This window comes from Molossus molossus, unplaced genomic scaffold, assembly GCF_014108415.1.
Source record: "Molossus molossus isolate mMolMol1 unplaced genomic scaffold, mMolMol1.p scaffold_m16_p_2, whole genome shotgun sequence".
In the NCBI taxonomy this organism is placed as follows: Eukaryota; Metazoa; Chordata; class Mammalia; order Chiroptera; family Molossidae; genus Molossus; species Molossus molossus.
In genome coordinates, this window is record NW_023425355.1 from 13,330,617 (window position 1) to 13,349,195 (window position 18,579).

At 33.7% G+C, this 18,579-nt stretch overlaps 1 protein-coding gene across 1 annotated transcript in view; it reads right to left on the bottom strand.

The window, feature by feature from the left end:
- The window catches only part of POF1B (POF1B actin binding protein), a 71,121-nt gene that overhangs the window by 10,145 nt on the left and 42,397 nt on the right, over positions 1 to 18,579 (bottom strand). The window contains exons 7-13 of the mRNA XM_036270810.1: positions 15,376 to 15,506; positions 10,031 to 10,058; positions 8,562 to 8,636; positions 3,284 to 3,376; positions 2,311 to 2,424; positions 1,317 to 1,469; positions 820 to 939 (exon numbers count right to left, since the gene is read on the bottom strand). Coding sequence (XP_036126703.1) covers positions 820 to 939; positions 1,317 to 1,469; positions 2,311 to 2,424; positions 3,284 to 3,376; positions 8,562 to 8,636; positions 10,031 to 10,058; positions 15,376 to 15,506 — 714 coding nt within the window. The remainder of the gene's footprint in view (positions 1 to 819; positions 940 to 1,316; positions 1,470 to 2,310; positions 2,425 to 3,283; positions 3,377 to 8,561; positions 8,637 to 10,030; positions 10,059 to 15,375; positions 15,507 to 18,579) is intronic.

The following is an 18,579-nucleotide window of genomic DNA, read 5'->3' on the forward strand; positions in this document are numbered from 1 at the left end:
AGGAAATTTGCTAGAAAAATCACTAGGCTTTTGAACAAATAATAATTTGTTTCATTTTGATTTTTGGTTAGAATTGTACAGTGATATTTGGAGAGAAAAATCTGTGCTCAGTTTTTGCATTAAATGTATTCATGAACAATGGACATGGACAACAAAGTTGGGGACAGGGTGGGGAGGGAGGGGGAGGGGGGAATCAGTGGGGGGAAAAGGAGAAACATCTGTAACAAATATAAATTAATTAATTAATAAAAATATTTAAATATATTTAGCTATATTTAGGAATCACTAAATTAAGAGTCAACTTGACCTAAAAGTACAAGATAAGGCAATGCATACTTATTCTCACAAATATTACCCTAATTTTGATGCCAATTACATGTACATAATTCCTCACTGTTTTTACGTTTGTGCTTGACAAAGGTATTGCTATGTATTGTTCCTCAAAGTCAAGTGAAGATTTTTATGAATCTATCTATGGCTTTTCTGGATAATCTCAAATGTTTCTCTTGCCTGCATATGCATGCTTTAAGCAAGATCATAAATAGTCCCCCTGCTATCAAATAAATAAATAGATAAAAATTAAAAACCTAAACCCTGAACTTAATATATTTTTGATTTTCTAGAAAAGATTAAGCTAAATTAGAAAATGATTTAGCAACATTCTATGAACAGTGGTATATATATTTAAACAAAAAGTTCTATGGCACATTCTTAAAATTCTACCTTCACTTCATTTTTCCTTGTAGCTTTAAACTGGAACCATTATTATTAGAAACTTTGTGCTGACCTGCGTATTTATGCAGTGTAGGATCAACTTACCCTTAGCTTACAGATCTCTCTGTCTTTCTCCACTCTTAAGTTTTTTACCATCTCCATGTACTGATTGCCAATCTCATCCATTTTAGCTTGTAGCATTGGGCCTGTGCAAGTCTCAGAAACCTACCCAAGACAACACAACTCTCAGTAATTGGATTATGAGGGAAATAGATATGATATTACAACATTTAGTACATGAAAATCTCATGATTATATGAGAAATTGAAATAATGAGAACAAATGTTAGGAATTGTATTATACAGCCCAAATGGTAATAAGACCTAACTGCATATGACAATATCAGAAAGCAGTCCATGTATTTTCTCAAAATGAATGGGATTATATATTTATTTATACAATATAATTACAAATATAAGTGTGTTTATATACATATATGTATGCATGCATATATATATATACATATATATATATTTGCCAATGCTAAGATCACAATAGTATAATTAATGCAATAACATATATTTAGAACAAAATTTTAATACCTGAATTCTAAGGTTTTTATTCTCTTGCTCTAAATTATGTTTACAGTATTCCAGTTCTTTTAATCTATATTCCATGTCTGATAGTGTATGTCGAAGAGAGAGATTGCTTTCTTCCAATGTTTGACATTTTGAAGTTGAGTCTTGAAGTCCTTGCTATAAAGAAGAAACAAGTAAATAAGATAAATGGGTTCTAGTTTGGGGGAAAGAGTGTTCTTTCAGTTGATTAATTCTATGAAATAAAACAAATATTTTTCCATGCCCAGTTTTCTTAAATATTGACCCTTAAATTGTAAGTTAAATCAGCCATTTAAAATATTAGATTATTGCCTTTATTCTGACTTACCTATCCTGAGTGAAAAGGAATCAAGACTAGATGAAGTATCATTGTACCAATTTAGCAATCTCACTCTATTATTGACAGTACTACACCCTGCCTTCTAATAGACACCAACATGACCATGTGCCTTATTATTTATGTGACAACTGCTTTCTGAGCAAACATTTGGGACTGTCATAGGAGTGCATATTAGGAAGAGATTAGCCTTAGAAACTCATTACAATTTCCTAGGAATCAACTGTGCTCAGACATCTGGAGAACACTTCTGGAGTTGACTCTGTCATTTATTCATTGAACAAACTATTTATTTATAGATCAAATGTGTTAAGATCTATACAAAAACATTTTTCATAGCACACTATTAGATTAAATCAATGAGTGAACTTATATTTTCAATATGTATGCAATTCTTATCACTCAGCAGTATAGATAACTGTGGACTATGTACAATTTATATCTAAAATACATAAGATTGTCCTTATCTGAGAGGCTTTTCAGTCATTGGAAATATCCAAAGCCACTCAGTTCTCATATGGACAAATTGTTCCATCATATTTTAATTGTGTCTGGATTGTATCTCATAAATCCGATGTGCCAGTAATTATGCATAGGAAAAGCCATCAATCTAGTTTATCATCAATGAAAATGTCAAATTACCTGCTGCTGACGATTATTTGCTCTCACTGATGCCAAGAGCTCTTCATATTCTTTTATTTGAGTTTCTTTGAAAACCAAGTCTTTTTCAAGTCTTAACTTGTCATTTTCCAGGGACTAAAACAAAATTATTTGTTATGAATCAGAATTATAGAAACTTGTCCAAAGTCACATAATACAAAGACTTATTTACATTGGAACATTTAAATAAGCACTTTTCATTTGTAGTTGCTTAATAAATAGAATTCTTTAAAGTTAAGCAAAATATGGATACAAAAGTATTGAAACTTTAAAAACCTGCATATTGAAAGAGACAACATGATGGATTGGCTAATTCAAAGTGCAATGAAGCAGAAACTTCTGAATGATTTTAATGTTTTGCCTTAATCTACAAAGACTTCTTGTTAATCCCAGCAGGTGGTGAATTTTCAAAGTGGAGTCTAAACGTATTAATCAGAACCCAGAAACAAAACAAAACAAAACAAAAATCCCACTCCAAAGTCCTCAAGGAGTTATTCTTTGGATGAAAAGCATTCTGACTGTATCTAGCTGATGGCACCAAGAACACAAATTGAAATAGAAAAAGTTGAATGCTTGTAGAGAGAAGTTTTCAAGTATTCAAAGAAATTCAGACTATGCTTTATCATTACAGAAAATGGGGAAATTCCCACTCAATGAGTCAGATTATTCTAATTTTACAAGCTACTTCCTGGCTTTAAGCAGTACATTACTTTAGTGTTAAACTAATTAATAGGTACATTCCCAACTTTATTTTTACTCATGGGGCAGTTCTTTTCTCCTCTCAGGCTCAGTTAAAGGCTCAATTAAGTGTTTCAAGAAAATAACCGTGTCTGGGTAAGTATAATGTTGTGTTGTGTTGTGCTAAATTTTAAAAAGTAGACTGAATGCCTTGATTTCTAGCTTAGGAAGGTAAGAACTGGAAAGACTTAGAAAGAAAAATAAAAATAAATGTTACTGTCAAATCATTTTGAAGATGTCCAAGCTCCTCCCGTATGTTGCTGAATGTGGACAGCACCAGCCGGAGTGATTTATCAGACATACCTCTCATCTGGAGGAAGAAAACAATTAAGAGTGTACTTTTACTAGCATTTAAAATAGGCAATATAAGTGATAGTGATCTTATTTTTCTGTTCCAGAAGCAAACTTATTAACAGTTTTATTTTTGATATGGCAATACTGTTACTAACATGTATAAATAATTCAGGCAATTCTCTTAAAGAAATCATAGCTATGTAATTAGAATGAGGTCTATTATTTTTTTCATAAAGAAGTGTCATCTTTTTCACAAGACATAAATTTATCAGCAAATTGTCAAACTTACTTTTATTCTTTATTTAAAGATTAGAAAAGATAATACAGTCCACCTTCAAATAATAAAATACACCTTCCAAAGTGTGCTCCCAAATGCATGGATTTTGCCTCAGATGAGAAAAAAAATGACTTTCGGTTTAAGTTTAACCTTAAAGTATAGAAACATCCCAAATTTTAAAGAAGTTGGAGAAAAGCCTTTTTACTAGGATAAACTACATTCTTCAATGGAACAAAAAATTAAGGCAAGTGTCATTTCTGGAAAGATGAAGTAGAAATACTTTTTTCTATTTTTCCTGCTAAGTATAATTAAAAAATCTGGGCATTATATATAAAAAGACTGCAAAGTGAAAAGAAAGAAGTCTGGTCAGGAACATTGGGACCTGAAGAATGATACATAAGTGAGTTTCTGGGTTTTCTTTTTGCTTCATATATCACAGATTAGTGTTGTGGAATTCAATAGCCCGGAGACACCACTGGTTACAAATAACAAAAGTCCCTAGAAAAGCCTGCTCTCTGTAGCCAAAGGACCATGAAAAGGGCAGCCTAGCGAGGCGAAGTACTTTAAGATAATAATCACTCTACTCCAGCTAAACACCACAGTAAAAAGACCCTGCAACCCTTCTCCCACCCAAACCATCAAAAGCCAGGAAGGAAGCCTAGATTTTTCCCCTCACCAGGCCTTAAAAAGGTGCATCAACACCACTCACCAGATTGGTGTTAGAAAAGGTATAGGGGAAAGATGGAACTGTCATCCTCACTGGGCAAAAATGAGACCACAAGCACTGTGGTATCAGCTGAGACTATGAAATGAGCCTGGACTCTCACCTTATTCAGCAGTAATAAGATACGGCTCCACCTCTTTGCTAAGGTGATGTCAGAGGATGCTTAGTGGAAAACAAGGACCTTTACCACTGCCTAATGGAAATGAGACCACTCAACTTGCAGTGTCAGTGGAAGCCAAGTCAGGAACAATAATGAGGAATTTCTTCCTATATCAACCAGGCCTTTAAAAGGTGGGGACATAGCAGAGGACCACAATTCTTACTCCTGCTCAGAAAGATCAAGAGGCTTTTTTCCTGATCAGTGTCAACAAAGGCTAAGTGGGGAACTTGGACTTCCACCCCCAACTGGCAATAATAGACAGTACCCTCATTTCCCCTGTTGTTTCAATATCAGAGGAAGCTTGCTCATAAAGAAAATTTGAATAATATCCAAAGTCATAATATAATACTAAAAATGTCCAAGTTTCCATTTATTAAAAAATCACTCATCATTTCAAGAATCAGGAAAACCTCCACTTGATAACAAAAAAAAAAATTAATAGATGTCAACATCAAGATAACAAAAGTATTAGAATTGTCTAAAAAGAATTTGAAAGCAGACATCATAAAAATGCTTCAACAAGAAATTTCAGACATAAAACAAAATGGAAAGTACAGAGCAAATAATTGCTGACCTTGAAGATAGAACATTAAGAAGTGCTCAATCTGAACATCAGAGAGAAAATAGATTGGAAAAAAATTAAGCAGAGCCACGGAGACCTGTGGGAATATAAAACATATCTAACATTCCTGTCATCAAAATCCTAGAAAGAAAGAAGAAAGGGTAGAGCTGAAAATGTATTTGAAGAAATAATGACGGAAAACTTTCCCAAATCAGCAAAAGCAATAAACATACATAGTCAAGAAGCTGAGTAAAGTCCAAATACAATAAATACAAATAAATCTATGTCCAGACATATTGGTCAGATTTCTTAAAACTAACGATAAACTAAAAATCTTGAAAGCATCAAGAGAAATCTTAACTATTGAGACTAACATTTCAAATTAGAGCAGATTTCTCATTAAAAAAACATAGAGGCCAGAAGAAAGTGGCATATCATTTTTAAATGCTCAAAGGAAAGAACTACCAACTACAAAGTTTGTATCTAATGAAAATATCTTTTAGGTATGAAGGGGGAATGACAGAAGTTTCAGATGAAGAAAAATGAAATAATTTGTCACTAAAACCTACCCTGAAAAAATGGCTGAAGGAAGGTCTCTGAAGAGAAAGAAAATGAAACAAGAAGGAAGTTGAAGTATCAAGAAGGAAGAAATAAGTTATACTGTACAAACATTAATCAAAAGGAAATAGGCATGCTATATTTATAGTAGATAAAAATGACTTCAGAACAAAGAAAATTACCAGGGACAGAAAGGGTCATTACATAAAGATAAAAGGACCGATCCACCAAAAAGACAGAAATCTTAAATGTTTGTGCACCAAAAAATAGAGCTGAAAAATGTATGAAACAAAAACTGACAGACTGAAAGGAGAAATAGACAAATCCACAGTTATAACTGAAGATTTCTAACCCTCTCTCTCAGCAACTGATAGTACTTGGCAGAAAATGAGCAAGAATATAGAACTCAACAACACTACCAACCAAAGGATCTAATCACTATTTATAGAACACTCCATCTAATAACAGATATACATTCCTTTCATGTGCCCATAAAACATATAGAAAGATAGAACATATCCTTTACTATACGACAGAACTTTACTATGTCAAAAGAATTGATCTCATATGGAATATATGCTCTGACCACAATGGAATCAAACTAGAAATTGGCAACAGAAAGACAACAGGAAAATTTCTAAGCACTTGGAAACTAAACAAACACTTACATATAATCCACTGGTCAACAGAGAAATCTAAAATGAGATAAAGGTACCAGAGGGAAAGAGGGGTGGGGGGAGTTAGAGAAGAATAAAAGGGGAATAAATGGTGATGGAAGGAGACTTGACTTTGGGTGGTGAACACACAATGTTAAACCTCCAGCAAGACTGACAAAGAAAAAAAGGGAGAAAACAAAAATTACTAGCATCAGCAATTAAATAAGGGATAGTAATACAAACCCTGCAGACATCAAAAGGATAATAAGGAAATACTGTGAGCAACTATATACAGATGATATATTATAGAATTGTATACCTGAAACCTATGTAATTTTATTAACCACTTTTACCCAAATAAATTCAATGAAAAAATTTTAAAAAGGGATATAAAAAATGCATAGAACTGAAAGAAAATGAAAGTACATTCCACAATTTGTGGAACAGAGCTAAAGCTATAATGAGAGGACATTTATAGCACTAAATGCTTGCCAGAGGGAAAGGGGTGGGGTGGGAGATGAAGGGGGCCTACTGTATGATGATGGAAGATTATTTGACTCTGGGTGGTGAGCATACAGTGCAATGTACAGATCTTGTATCATAGAAATCTATACCTGAAACCTATATGATCCTATTAACCAATGTTACCCCATTAATTAAAACAAAAAAGAAAATAGGAATGGTCTCAAATCAACAATCTAACTTCCCATATCAAGATACTGGACAAAAAAAAGGATCTAAATAAACCAAAAGCAAGCAAAGGAAGTAAACAATACAGACAATAGCAAAAATCACTGAAAATGTAAACAGGAAAGTAGTAAAAGAGATCAATAAAACTAAAATCTAGTTCTTTGGGTCAATAAAGCATGATAAACTTCCAGCAAGACTGACAAAGAAAAAAAGGGAGAAAACAAAAATTACTAGCATCAGCAATTAAATAAGGGATAGTAATACAGTTCCTGCAGACATCAAAAGGAAAATAAGGGAATACTGTGAACAACTATAGTCACATAAATCTGACAATTTACATGAAATGGACTATTTCCTTGACAATCACAAGCTACTACAACTCACCCAATATGAAACAGATAATTTGAAGAGACCTATAACTATTAAGGCATTGAATTTAGAATTTAAAAAACTCCTGCCAAACAAATATTGAGGACCAGATATTTTCACTGAAGGATTCTACCAAATGTTTAAGAGTTAATACCAAGCCTATACAATGTCTTCCAGAAAATAGAAAAGGAAGAACCACTTCCTATTTCATTTTATGAAGCTGGTATTATCCTTATAACAAAACCAAAGATAATCCAAGGAAGGAAAACTACAGACCAATGTCTTTTATAATCTTAGATGCAAAAATCTTTAGAAGGAGTTTTTTGTAGAAATAGGTCATGAATGCACTTTGGATGAGCATCCCACCTCCAGAGGTGACATTCAGGATGTCTCCAAGATTCTGGTTCTGCAGAACAGATGTGTTTCCCATAGTACCTTTTCTTTATAATACAGAATGTGTGCCACTAAAAAGAATATTTCATTTAACTTTTACAGATATGACACCAGGTCCAAAATTTGGATGATCAGCAAAGATTTGAGACTAAATGTCAAACTTAGAAATTTTCTTCACTAGACAAAACTAGGTTATCTTCAGAATCCTTTCTAGCAAATACATGTATTCTTTTTAGTCATATTCCCATAACACCTCTCTTGGTCTATCTCTTCCTGCATTGTAGGGCAATTTACTGCTCCAGTGGACTCCAGCCTTCCACAATTTAAGAAAAGCAAGGCAGTTGTTTTTCCATCTCTCACTGCCAGGGCTAGGGTAGGGAGGGGTAGAAAGTAGAATGGAGAAGAGGAGAGCAACAGATATAAGTTGGAGTCAGGTTTTTGCTACAGCAGTGAGGAGTGACTAAGGACATTCCACATTAAAGAATAATACAGGGTGGGTCAAAAGTAGGTTTACAATTGTTTGTATGGAAAATAATACAATAATGAATGAATAATAATATAAAAATAAACTTGGTGTTTCGAGTAGTCACAACTATAAACCTACTTTTGCCCCACCCTGCATTTCTAGAACACGTTCCTGAATTCCAGTCATGTATTATTAGTGTTTAGTGATCTGACCAAACTATAACGTAACCCTTTTTTAATCAAAATACAGTATAATCAATTCTTGGGAAAAAGGATTTTTATTTGAAAATTTCTGTTCTTAATTAAGGGAAGCATCCTTCTCACAACCACTCTTGACCCCATCTCACCTGCAAAATATAGCGAATTTGTTGTTTTGTAAACTCTGACAATCCTTTAGGAATCAAGGACTCAATGTCTTCCGACTGTAAGAAAAGAGAGGCTTATTCACTTTATACATTAGTATGTTAATCTTAGAGTCAGCAGTCCACAGACTTGTACATCAGGCTTATTTTTAGGGACATCAAAAGGTTATTTCACTTTTTGGGTAATAGTTGCTACAAATTTCATTTCTAACCTTCACAGTTCATACTTTTAAAAAACAGATTATACTATACCCACCATCAAAAGAACCCCCCCTGAATTTGAGACATTTTAGGGAAAAGCTTTGGGCAACCAATTATATATCCCATTTCTATTATTTTCAAGAGCAATTTAAAACCAAGAAGATGGCCCTGGCCAGGTGGCTCAGCTGGTTGGAGCATCATCTCATACATCAAAAGGTTGTGGGTTCAGTTCCTGGTTGGGGCACCTACAGGATGCAACCAATCAATGTTTCTCTCTCTCTCTTCCCTCCTCTCTCTCTCAAGTCAGTAGGAACATATCCTCGGGTGAGGATTTTAAAAATTAAATTAAAAAAATAAAAACAAAAGGATGGCCTGTTAAATCTCATTAAACACTTTATTTTGTGTATCCTTCAACAACCTTCTGGAAGTTTTGTTGTGTGGTAGACATGACATTTTAGAGGCTGATTTTAAACAATGAAAATTTGGAGAAATAAAATAATATTAAGGGTTTATTGAAAATTCACAGAGCTGTGGTGACTTTTGAAAGATGATGTTACCACAGCAACACTGAGAAGCTTCAACTAATTTTACGTGAGAAGCTGAATTTTACATGAGAATCAGTATTTTAAAATGCAATTTAGGGCTTACTGATAAATTGTAATAAATGCAGTATATCAGTAAATTGGAAACGAAGATAAAAATTAACACAAAAGAGGCCACTATGCTTTATTACATTGAAATCTGTTCTTTCTCTATTTGATGACTTCTTCTCTTAAAAGTAATTAGTAACAAAATGTAAATATATAATAGAATTAATGCTTGAAAAAATGGTTCAAGTTGTTGGCTATTTGTCATGGGATATAAAAGATTTCAAAATACATTAAAACTGAATTTTCTATTTATTTAGTTAATATAGATTTCAGTTTTATAAAGTAGAGACTATGTGGTCAATGAAATTTAAATGTCCTGATAAATAAAGACAAATTAAATCATAAAAGTGGCAGATGATAAAACTTTTTGCATGTGAATGATTTAAAATAATTACTTTTGCAGCCATTACAAAGATATAAATTCCTATATCCTTTTAAAAGCAAAATGATCATTATTTCTTGTTTCAAGTTTAGTAAATATACCAAACTAACCTGTCTTCCCAGTCTAATAAAGGTACCAAACTAAATCAATATTATTAGTGCAAATATCAGAATTTGCTTTGTTATCAACTATGTTTGATTTTTAACTCTCTTTACACTTACCTCATCTGTGGTCTCAAAGTCCTGTTTGCTGCAAGAATGAAAAAAAAAAAAAGATAGACAACCTTAGGGAAATGTATACATTGATCATTCATAAATGTTAATGTTCTAATTATTTTAGCTCACTTTTCAATATATCATAATAGCACCAATTCAATTTATAATCTAAATGGAAATTTTTAAAATAACTAACATGTAACTACACAAATATAAAGATAATTTTCTTTTAACTAGCTAATCTGTTAAAAAGAAATAATATCCAAATAACAAAGCAATAGACTATGTAGAATTGGTTAGTACCATCCATTAATACCATCTCTTTGAGGCTAGACTTAGAAATCCTCAGTGTTTGACAATAAATGCTACCTGATTAATAGTTGTACCCTATTTATACCTCCATTTTCTCCTTGTATTGTCTTTTTTCAATGCTGATTCCAGCTTCTCTCTACTGTGTTTTCAAGTTTTATCAATATCCAAACTTGCAAGACAAGACTGAGTAACTCATTCAATCTACACTACAGTATAAATGACAGAGACATAGTGTAAAGGGTATTTGGATGTTAGTATAAGGACAGACCTTAAACAACATGACCAAAATTTTAGTATAATAATAGAATTTCCAGCATCAAAATGAGGGTTTTGCCATGAGAATTGGAAGGCCCCCCTTTTTACTTATTGTTGACACCATTACAGATGTCTTCCATTTCTCATTTTTTTACTCATCCCCTTTTTGAAGCTACGTTAGGTAGGCAAATGCTGGAAGAGAATTGCTAGTAATTATATTAGTCTGGCACTTGCTTCTTGGAGGAGTAGTGAAAGCTAGGAAGGATACGGTTCTAGTGTTGTCAGTGGCAACAGACAGGCATTTATTTTTGCTAACTTGTTCCTTCCGCACATAGTGGAAGAATTGGGCCCAAAATACATTTAGTGAATATACTTCTTAAACAAACAACAACAACAACCACTAAAATCAGCACTCATGTTCTGACAGTAACATAGAATATCTTTAAGTTAGACAATCTTAGAAAATCAGATATATGATTGACATAGCCTCAGTAAAACAGAAAAATAATGTAGAGATATTAAACTAGTACATTAGCTCCTACGTTTACTTTCTAAGTGCTTATGAGTAATATATTGCTTATTGAAATAAACGGGTCACTCACTATACAAAACATCTTGCATATATTTATAAAAATATACAAGCTAATATGGAGAAGAAGTGAAGTTTTCATTTCCCAAGACATGGCACATGTGTGATCATCTGTATGTATGTGTGTGTGTGTGTGTGTGTGTGGTATTTCCTGTGTTGCTTAAAATAATAGAAATTGTGGGGAGGACATAGCAAAACAAAATGAAATATCTTCTACTTATTTAATGTTCTACTAAAGTAACTGCATCCATATACTGGAAGGTAAAACAAGTGAAAATATCAATCACAATGCAGTTTTAGTATCTTGCATTACTGTTAACTAGAATCATCACTGTATTAATAGGACTTTTATGTTTAAAATTCCTATTCCAGTGCTGACCTAGTACACATGTCACTAGTCCCTTACATATTTCTATAAATAAGAAAATAATGCAAAGAAACAAAACAAGAAACAGTCAACAGGCCTTAGTACTTGGATATTAAACAGTAACCAGAGTGGTTTTATGAGACACCTTTCCTTAATTTTGACCCTGGACCCTACTCCTTGTTGAATTGCAATTTGGAAACAAAAGGGGAGGGAGAGGGGGAGAAAGTGGAAAAACAGAGCAGAGCAGGGAGGTGGAAAGGTCAGTGTGGATTACATCTCTAGTCAGCACTGGGGATTGGTGGCTAGAATTACATAGGGGAAAAAAATAGGGTGGCCCTCACCTTATACGTCTCATCTCCTAGGAAGAAAGAAATGTAATACAGAAAAACAAAAACAAAAAACAAAGAAAGAAAGAAGGGAAAGAGGAACGGAAGGAAGACAAAGAAACTGACAACTTGATGACAAACAGAAACATTTAAACAGCAAAAGTTTTGAGACCCTCTCCATCCTAGAGTGTTTACTAATGTGGAGTTGTTAGCTTTTGATTTTTGTTGTTGTTGTTGTTGTTTTTAGCTACTCTAGGAATTAAATTCAAAGCTGTGTAGTGTTTAATTACACATTTAGGTCATCCATGTGTATTTATCAAAACCTCTAAATGAGAGAAAGTTCTTTCAAAACCCCAGATTACATCTTTACCTGGATGACTATCATGAAATAATTGCACTTTCCTTGTTTAGTTACTTTTTCTACTTCTATTTAGTATGACACTACTACATTTAGAATACATTGAACTCTCTCTCATTCTGTAAACCTTCACTGAATAGCGACTCTGTCAAGGCCATGTGCTCTGAACTGTTTTGGGGCAATACAAAACACAAATACTATCTTGTCCTGTACTTAATTTATACGAACATAATTGTTTTAAGGCAAAATTTGCACAATATAAAATTGATCTAAACCCTGTAGCCTTTGAAATTTGATGATTCAAATTTTTGATCATTTCTTTAGTTTGTCAGCAATATCTTAAACAATTTGGAGATACATATCTAGTACTGAAAGGTTAAGTGATTTGCCCAAGGAGGTAGGCTCTCAGAGTATAGATACTAGTCCCAAATTTTGCCACTTTTGTGGCCCTAAGTCAGCAATTTTCAACCTTTTTAATCTCATGACACACATAAACTAATTACTAAAATTTTGCAGCACACCAAAAAATATATTTTTTGCTGGTATGACAAAAAAAAAAAAGGTATAATTTTGATGAATTCATGCTGATAGCTATTGTTGTGTTGGTTGTCATTTTTTTTTTTAATCCTCACTCGAGGACATTTTTCCATTTTTTGTTCAGATAGAGCAGGAGGGAGAGAGAGGAAGAGAGAGAGAGAGAAATATCGACGTGAAGGGACACATCGAGTGGCTGCCACCCGCACAACCAACCAGGGCCGGGGACAAACTGCAACCGAGGTACATGCCCTTAGCGGGAACTGAACTCGGGTCTTTCTGTACCGCAGGCCGATGCTCCAATCGCTGAGCCAAACCGGCCAGGGCTGGTTGTCATTTTTTATTGGACCATTTAAGGGAAAGAGGTCAGTGCCCCTGACTAAATAGTCAGGTAGTGCATATTTTAAAAATTCTTGCAGTACAGCAGTTGAAAATCATTGCCCCAGGGTCAATGGTTCTCAAACTTGAGAATGTATCAGAATCCTCTGGGGTACTTGTTGCTGGGCCCTACCCTCAGACCGTCTCATTCTGTAGGTCTGTTTCCAAGTTCTCACATGACGCTGATGCTGCTTTTGAGTACATGTCTTGAATCATTATTTATAAGAAATCTATGAGATAGGTATTATTACTATAACCCCTATTTTACCGATGAAGAAACCAAGAAACAGAGAAGTTAAACATGTTACCTGTTATTACAAATCCAGTATGTAACAAAAGCTGGGGCATGAATCTATTTTATGAACTCTGGATCTAGAATCAGGGTACTTAAGACTATGTTTCTATATGCTCTTTTACAATGTGATACTTTGATAAAAGTATTCACGGGGCATTATTAATGCCCAGAGGAGGAACACTGAGACAAAAATGAATATCTAGGGAAGACTTTGCAGAAAAGCTAAGGCATAATTTATATCTAAAGAGTACTCAAAAATGTCTTAATTCATCTCAAGCACTTAGAAGGTATGTGACCTTAAGTTAATAACTTACTCTCTTTGCTTCTTCATTTGAAACATTCTAGGGTTACTATGAAAATTAGATAATATAGAAAAAGCACAGAGTGTGGTATATAGCAGACACTCAATAAATAATTAACTACTCTGAGTGAGGGAAAAGGTTTTAAGGTAGTGACTTATACAAATAGGTGAATCTGTGAAATAATTGTTTGGGTAATCAGAGAAGGTGTTGATTATTATAAACAGTAATGAAGGCTTAGCTTCAAAGATGGGAACTATGCATTTATAATGATCCCAATTCAAATAAATGGCTGTGCTTTGCTGTCATGGTGCTTAACTGTGTGGATGTAGCTGTAAAGAAAATATTCACTAAACAAATATTTATTGAGCACCGCACTAAGCCAGTTACCAAGGAAACCAGGGTAAATAAAACAACTCTCAAGGAGCCCTCTGAATTCTAAGGGTAGTGGAGATTGGGTACTGGATGTAGGAGATTGTGATAAAAAATAATAATAATAATGAAGCAGAGAGCTAAACGAACCCCGAGTTGGGACTTTTCTAAGTGGGAAGGACAATAAGATAAGGAGGCAAGGCAGTTGAAGGTGATGATAAGAGAATGGTTACCGTCATAAATATAAAAGCAATAAAAGCTAATGGAGAGGAAAAAATAGAATAAATGGAGAGAAAAATAGAAGCATAACAGATTAAAGATCTCTAAGAAGTACAAAAACTAGTTAGTGAGTCAAAACTAGAAAGCATTCTAATGATTTTCTCCTCCAGATTTTTATTAATGTGTGGAGCTATCCTAGATTTGGCCTGATGGATGACCCCAACTACAGGGCCGGCAAAAGTAGGTTACAGTTGTGAGTATACAAAACACTTTGTTCTTGCATTGTTTTTTATTATTTATTGTACTATTTTCCATAAGAACAACTGTAAACCTCCTTTTACCCCATCCTGTATAATGTGACTACATAGTAGAAGGCAACTTCTGAGGTGTGGCTTATGGAAATTTCTGACATAATATACTCCTATCTACACATGACCAGATGATAAATTGTTTATTTGTATATATAATTATATAATTATTTATTACTTATTGTATATCATTGGGTACATATTTCTATTTATATCATTTTATGGTTATTTCTATAATTTATATTTCATATATGCAATATAATATTAAAATGATACCTAATATTTATAGTATATAACACTGAATGTATATTGAACTCTGGCCTTCATATGTTGAGCATGTATCAGTGGAAGATAAACAGTAATGTACTGGCAGTGTGATTGTATCTTGTATCATCAGTATAATATCTTAAAACAAGTTCTAGTATATCATACATTTTTTCAGCTCCTTGCCCAAGAGGCTGCATTTGCCATCAAAGTACATTACAAAAGCAGGTGTACAGAATTCTTGACTGATCCTGAAAGAGCTGGTGGTATCTCTTTGATGATTTTCATAAAGTACATGAACTCAAAATGAGATATTTGCTTTTATCTGCTCACATAATTGTGCTGTTTCTCCATTAAAAGTACTAGAATTTTTCTGTGGACCTAAAGCTGCTCTAAAACTAGTCTGTTAAAATACTAGAGCATTGTAAAATGTTTGATAGGTACACTATCAAGGAAAATTATGTATTTACCATACCTTCCTCCAATTCTCTGCAAATGTTCTAATAGGCAGTGATACAGATCTGTATTTTTGCGGCTTAGATCTGCAAGTAACTCTCCAAAATACTTGGGGTCCAATTTCTCAGGGCCATCATCCTGAATTATCACCTGAAGAAAACATTAACCTCAATTACAAACAATATTAAGTATTTCTAAATTTACAAATGTCTTTGATATAAATTTTTTAAAAAGAGGAATAACCGATTAACACAACTAACTAATGACAGTCATCTCATGGATCAAGTCACTGAATTTTTTTTTTTTTTGCATCTGGGGTATACATTTTTCAATACGGTAGAAATTTAAAGGAAAAGCAACATTGTAATACCATTTTAAATTTCATTTCACTTAAGTCTACATGACCCATTGTATGGAAAACTTGAATAACTTATATAAAGATTCTGGAATATAAATGCTTAAATAAAACAGTAAAACAGGTAAATGAAAATTTTTGAATTGCCTGTTATCACCACATGGCTTACCCATCTGCCCCCTTTTGGGAAAGAAAATGTAAATTATTTGAATTATACTGACTATAGGGGATTTAATTTCCTTTGGACTTGTTTCTTCCCAGTGAAAGTCAGCTTGATTTATTAGTACATCTTAAAGTTACATTGAACAAACCTTCTTAATTCAATGTGCTTTCGTGTATTTCTTGTTGGAGTCCCTCCATTTATTATTAGGACTGAATATCCAATCAATCTGACATTCGAAAGAATAACTCAGGGCCAAATGTAGAAAATTCTTAGACCCTAGAGTCTTTTGAAATCCTAAACACAAAATACTATGAATAGTGTCCTAAATAAGACCTATTCTAGTAACTTCATATCCTTTGGTACCAATCTTTTCAATATTGTCATCGATCTTGCCTCTCATCCCCAAAACAACACAACCTGGAGGTTACTAAGTTAGGTTGTGTTTCATACTGTATGTGACATTGCATGTGGGACCAAAGGTGTCCTATAAACATACATATTCCTAAGTATATGTATGATAAATGGACTTTAAATTTGACCTATGATGCTTCCTTTCAACCCATCCTCTGGATGAAGACTAAACATTCATGCTTTCTGAGGCAAATGGAAGGATTGCAAAGTAAGCAAAGATGAGTTTTTATGGTTATATCTGGGATATTATAATCCATTTATAAAATACAGATAAATGGGAAAAAAGCCATACTCAAAATACAGTATAGTATCATCATGTTTGTATTAATACATAAATTTTTTCACTTTTTCAAAAGTCTGAATGAAAACAACAGTGTGATCTTATTCATATGCCTGCCCAAGTTGCTTTCTCAGAGAATGATTGCTTCTTAAACTACGTAATCTACATTACACAGTATATTAAAATGCCATAGAATTAATAAGTTGTGTGTATTCGATATAAAACCTTTCAATGCTTACATGAGCATAGTAACACATTCTATCTCCCAACATGCTCTCTGGTTTCAGCAATAGATTTCACTTTCCTAGGCATACATCATGTTATTCCTGCCTCTAGTCTTGACTCACATTTTTGCTGCTTTGAATGCTCTTTAACAACTGCTGTGTCTCCAAATCTTACCCATCCTCTGAAATCCATCTCAAGATCTACTACCACCATAAAAACTGAAACTATTCTAGCCAACAAGCTAGTACAATTTAGCTCTTTGTGCTCAATTATCTTGAATGTTTTAAATATTATTTTAGTATGTAAATTTTGTTCTCTCAGCACACTCTCTCATCTAAAAGAAATAACAAACTTAAGAGTAAAAGAATGAGTCATACTTTTTAGTGTATCCCATAGTTTCTAGCACAATACTGATTGAACACCTTATAGTTGCTCATTAAGTACTTGTTAAATTGAAAAAAGTAATTTAACTGGTTAGAAGTGACCTCAGATGCCAGCTGATTCTGGAAATAGTTTTTTAATAGGTTTATCTCTGAAAGTAGCTAACCAGGAATGATTTAAATAGCCAAAAAGAGCATAGGCTCATCCTTAAGAATATTATGTCGCCTGGCCGGTGTGGCTCAGTGGACTGAATGTTGTCCCATGGACTGAGAGGTCCCAGTTTCATTCCTGGTCAGGGCACATGCCTGGGTTTCGGGCTCGATCCCTAGTAGGGGGCGTGCAGGAGGCAGCCGATCGATGTTTTTCTCACATCAATGTTTCTTTCTCCCTCTCCTTTCTTCTCTCCCTCTAAACAACAACAACAACAACAACAAAACAAGCTTAACTGGATAAGAGGAAAATCTAGCTGTCATGTCAATGTCATTTCATTGATCTTCAGTTATTTCATTGTTGTACTGCCTCATCTCTCTATTATATCCCTTCTAAAACTAAGTTTCCCAAGTAGAAGGGCATTTATTTAACCAAAGATATTCTAGTACTGAGCATTCCTATTAGAATCTCCAAACAACCAATTGAATATGTTTAGTGTTTTGCACATTTTTGTCATGATTATAATCCCCTCATCATACTGTGAAAATTATGTTTCTTTTATCCTTCAAGTTCGATTCATTTGGCATAGTACTTTCAGAGTTTCAAATTGTCTTGAACTATTTATTTCTTTAAAAATTTTGCACAAATATTTTCCTGTCACTGCATTGTACACCAATAGGCATTTTACGTACGTAAGTCTTTACCCTCATGAATCTTAATGCCATTACTACAATTTTTACTCATGTGATTTTTATGCGGTGACAAATTTAAGCACCTAGATAGAGAATCACAGAGTCCAGAACAAGGATTTACATGAAAATTGTATCTGTTTTCATAGCTGGAAAGAAGTGTTAAAAGTTACCAAAGGTAAGTGATTTTATTTTGAGAAATTATAGTAACTAATATCTAATATTTATTTATTTATTTATTTTTAAGTGTGTGTGTGTGTGTGTGTGTGTGTTTATCCTCACCTGAGGACATTTTTTCCTTTTTTGTTCAGATAGAGTGGGAGGGAGAGAGAGGAAGAGAGAGAGAAACATCGACGTGAAAGGGACACATCGAGTGGCTGCCACCCGCACGAACTGCAACCAAGGTACATGCCCTTAGCGGGAACCAAAACCGGGTCTCTCTGGACCGCAGGCCAACTCTCTAATCGCTGAGCCAAACCGGCCAGGGCTAAATGTGTTTTTATTTGTCTTTTAGAGACAGAAGGGAGAGGGAGAGAGAGAGAGAGAAACATTGATGTGAGAGAGAAACA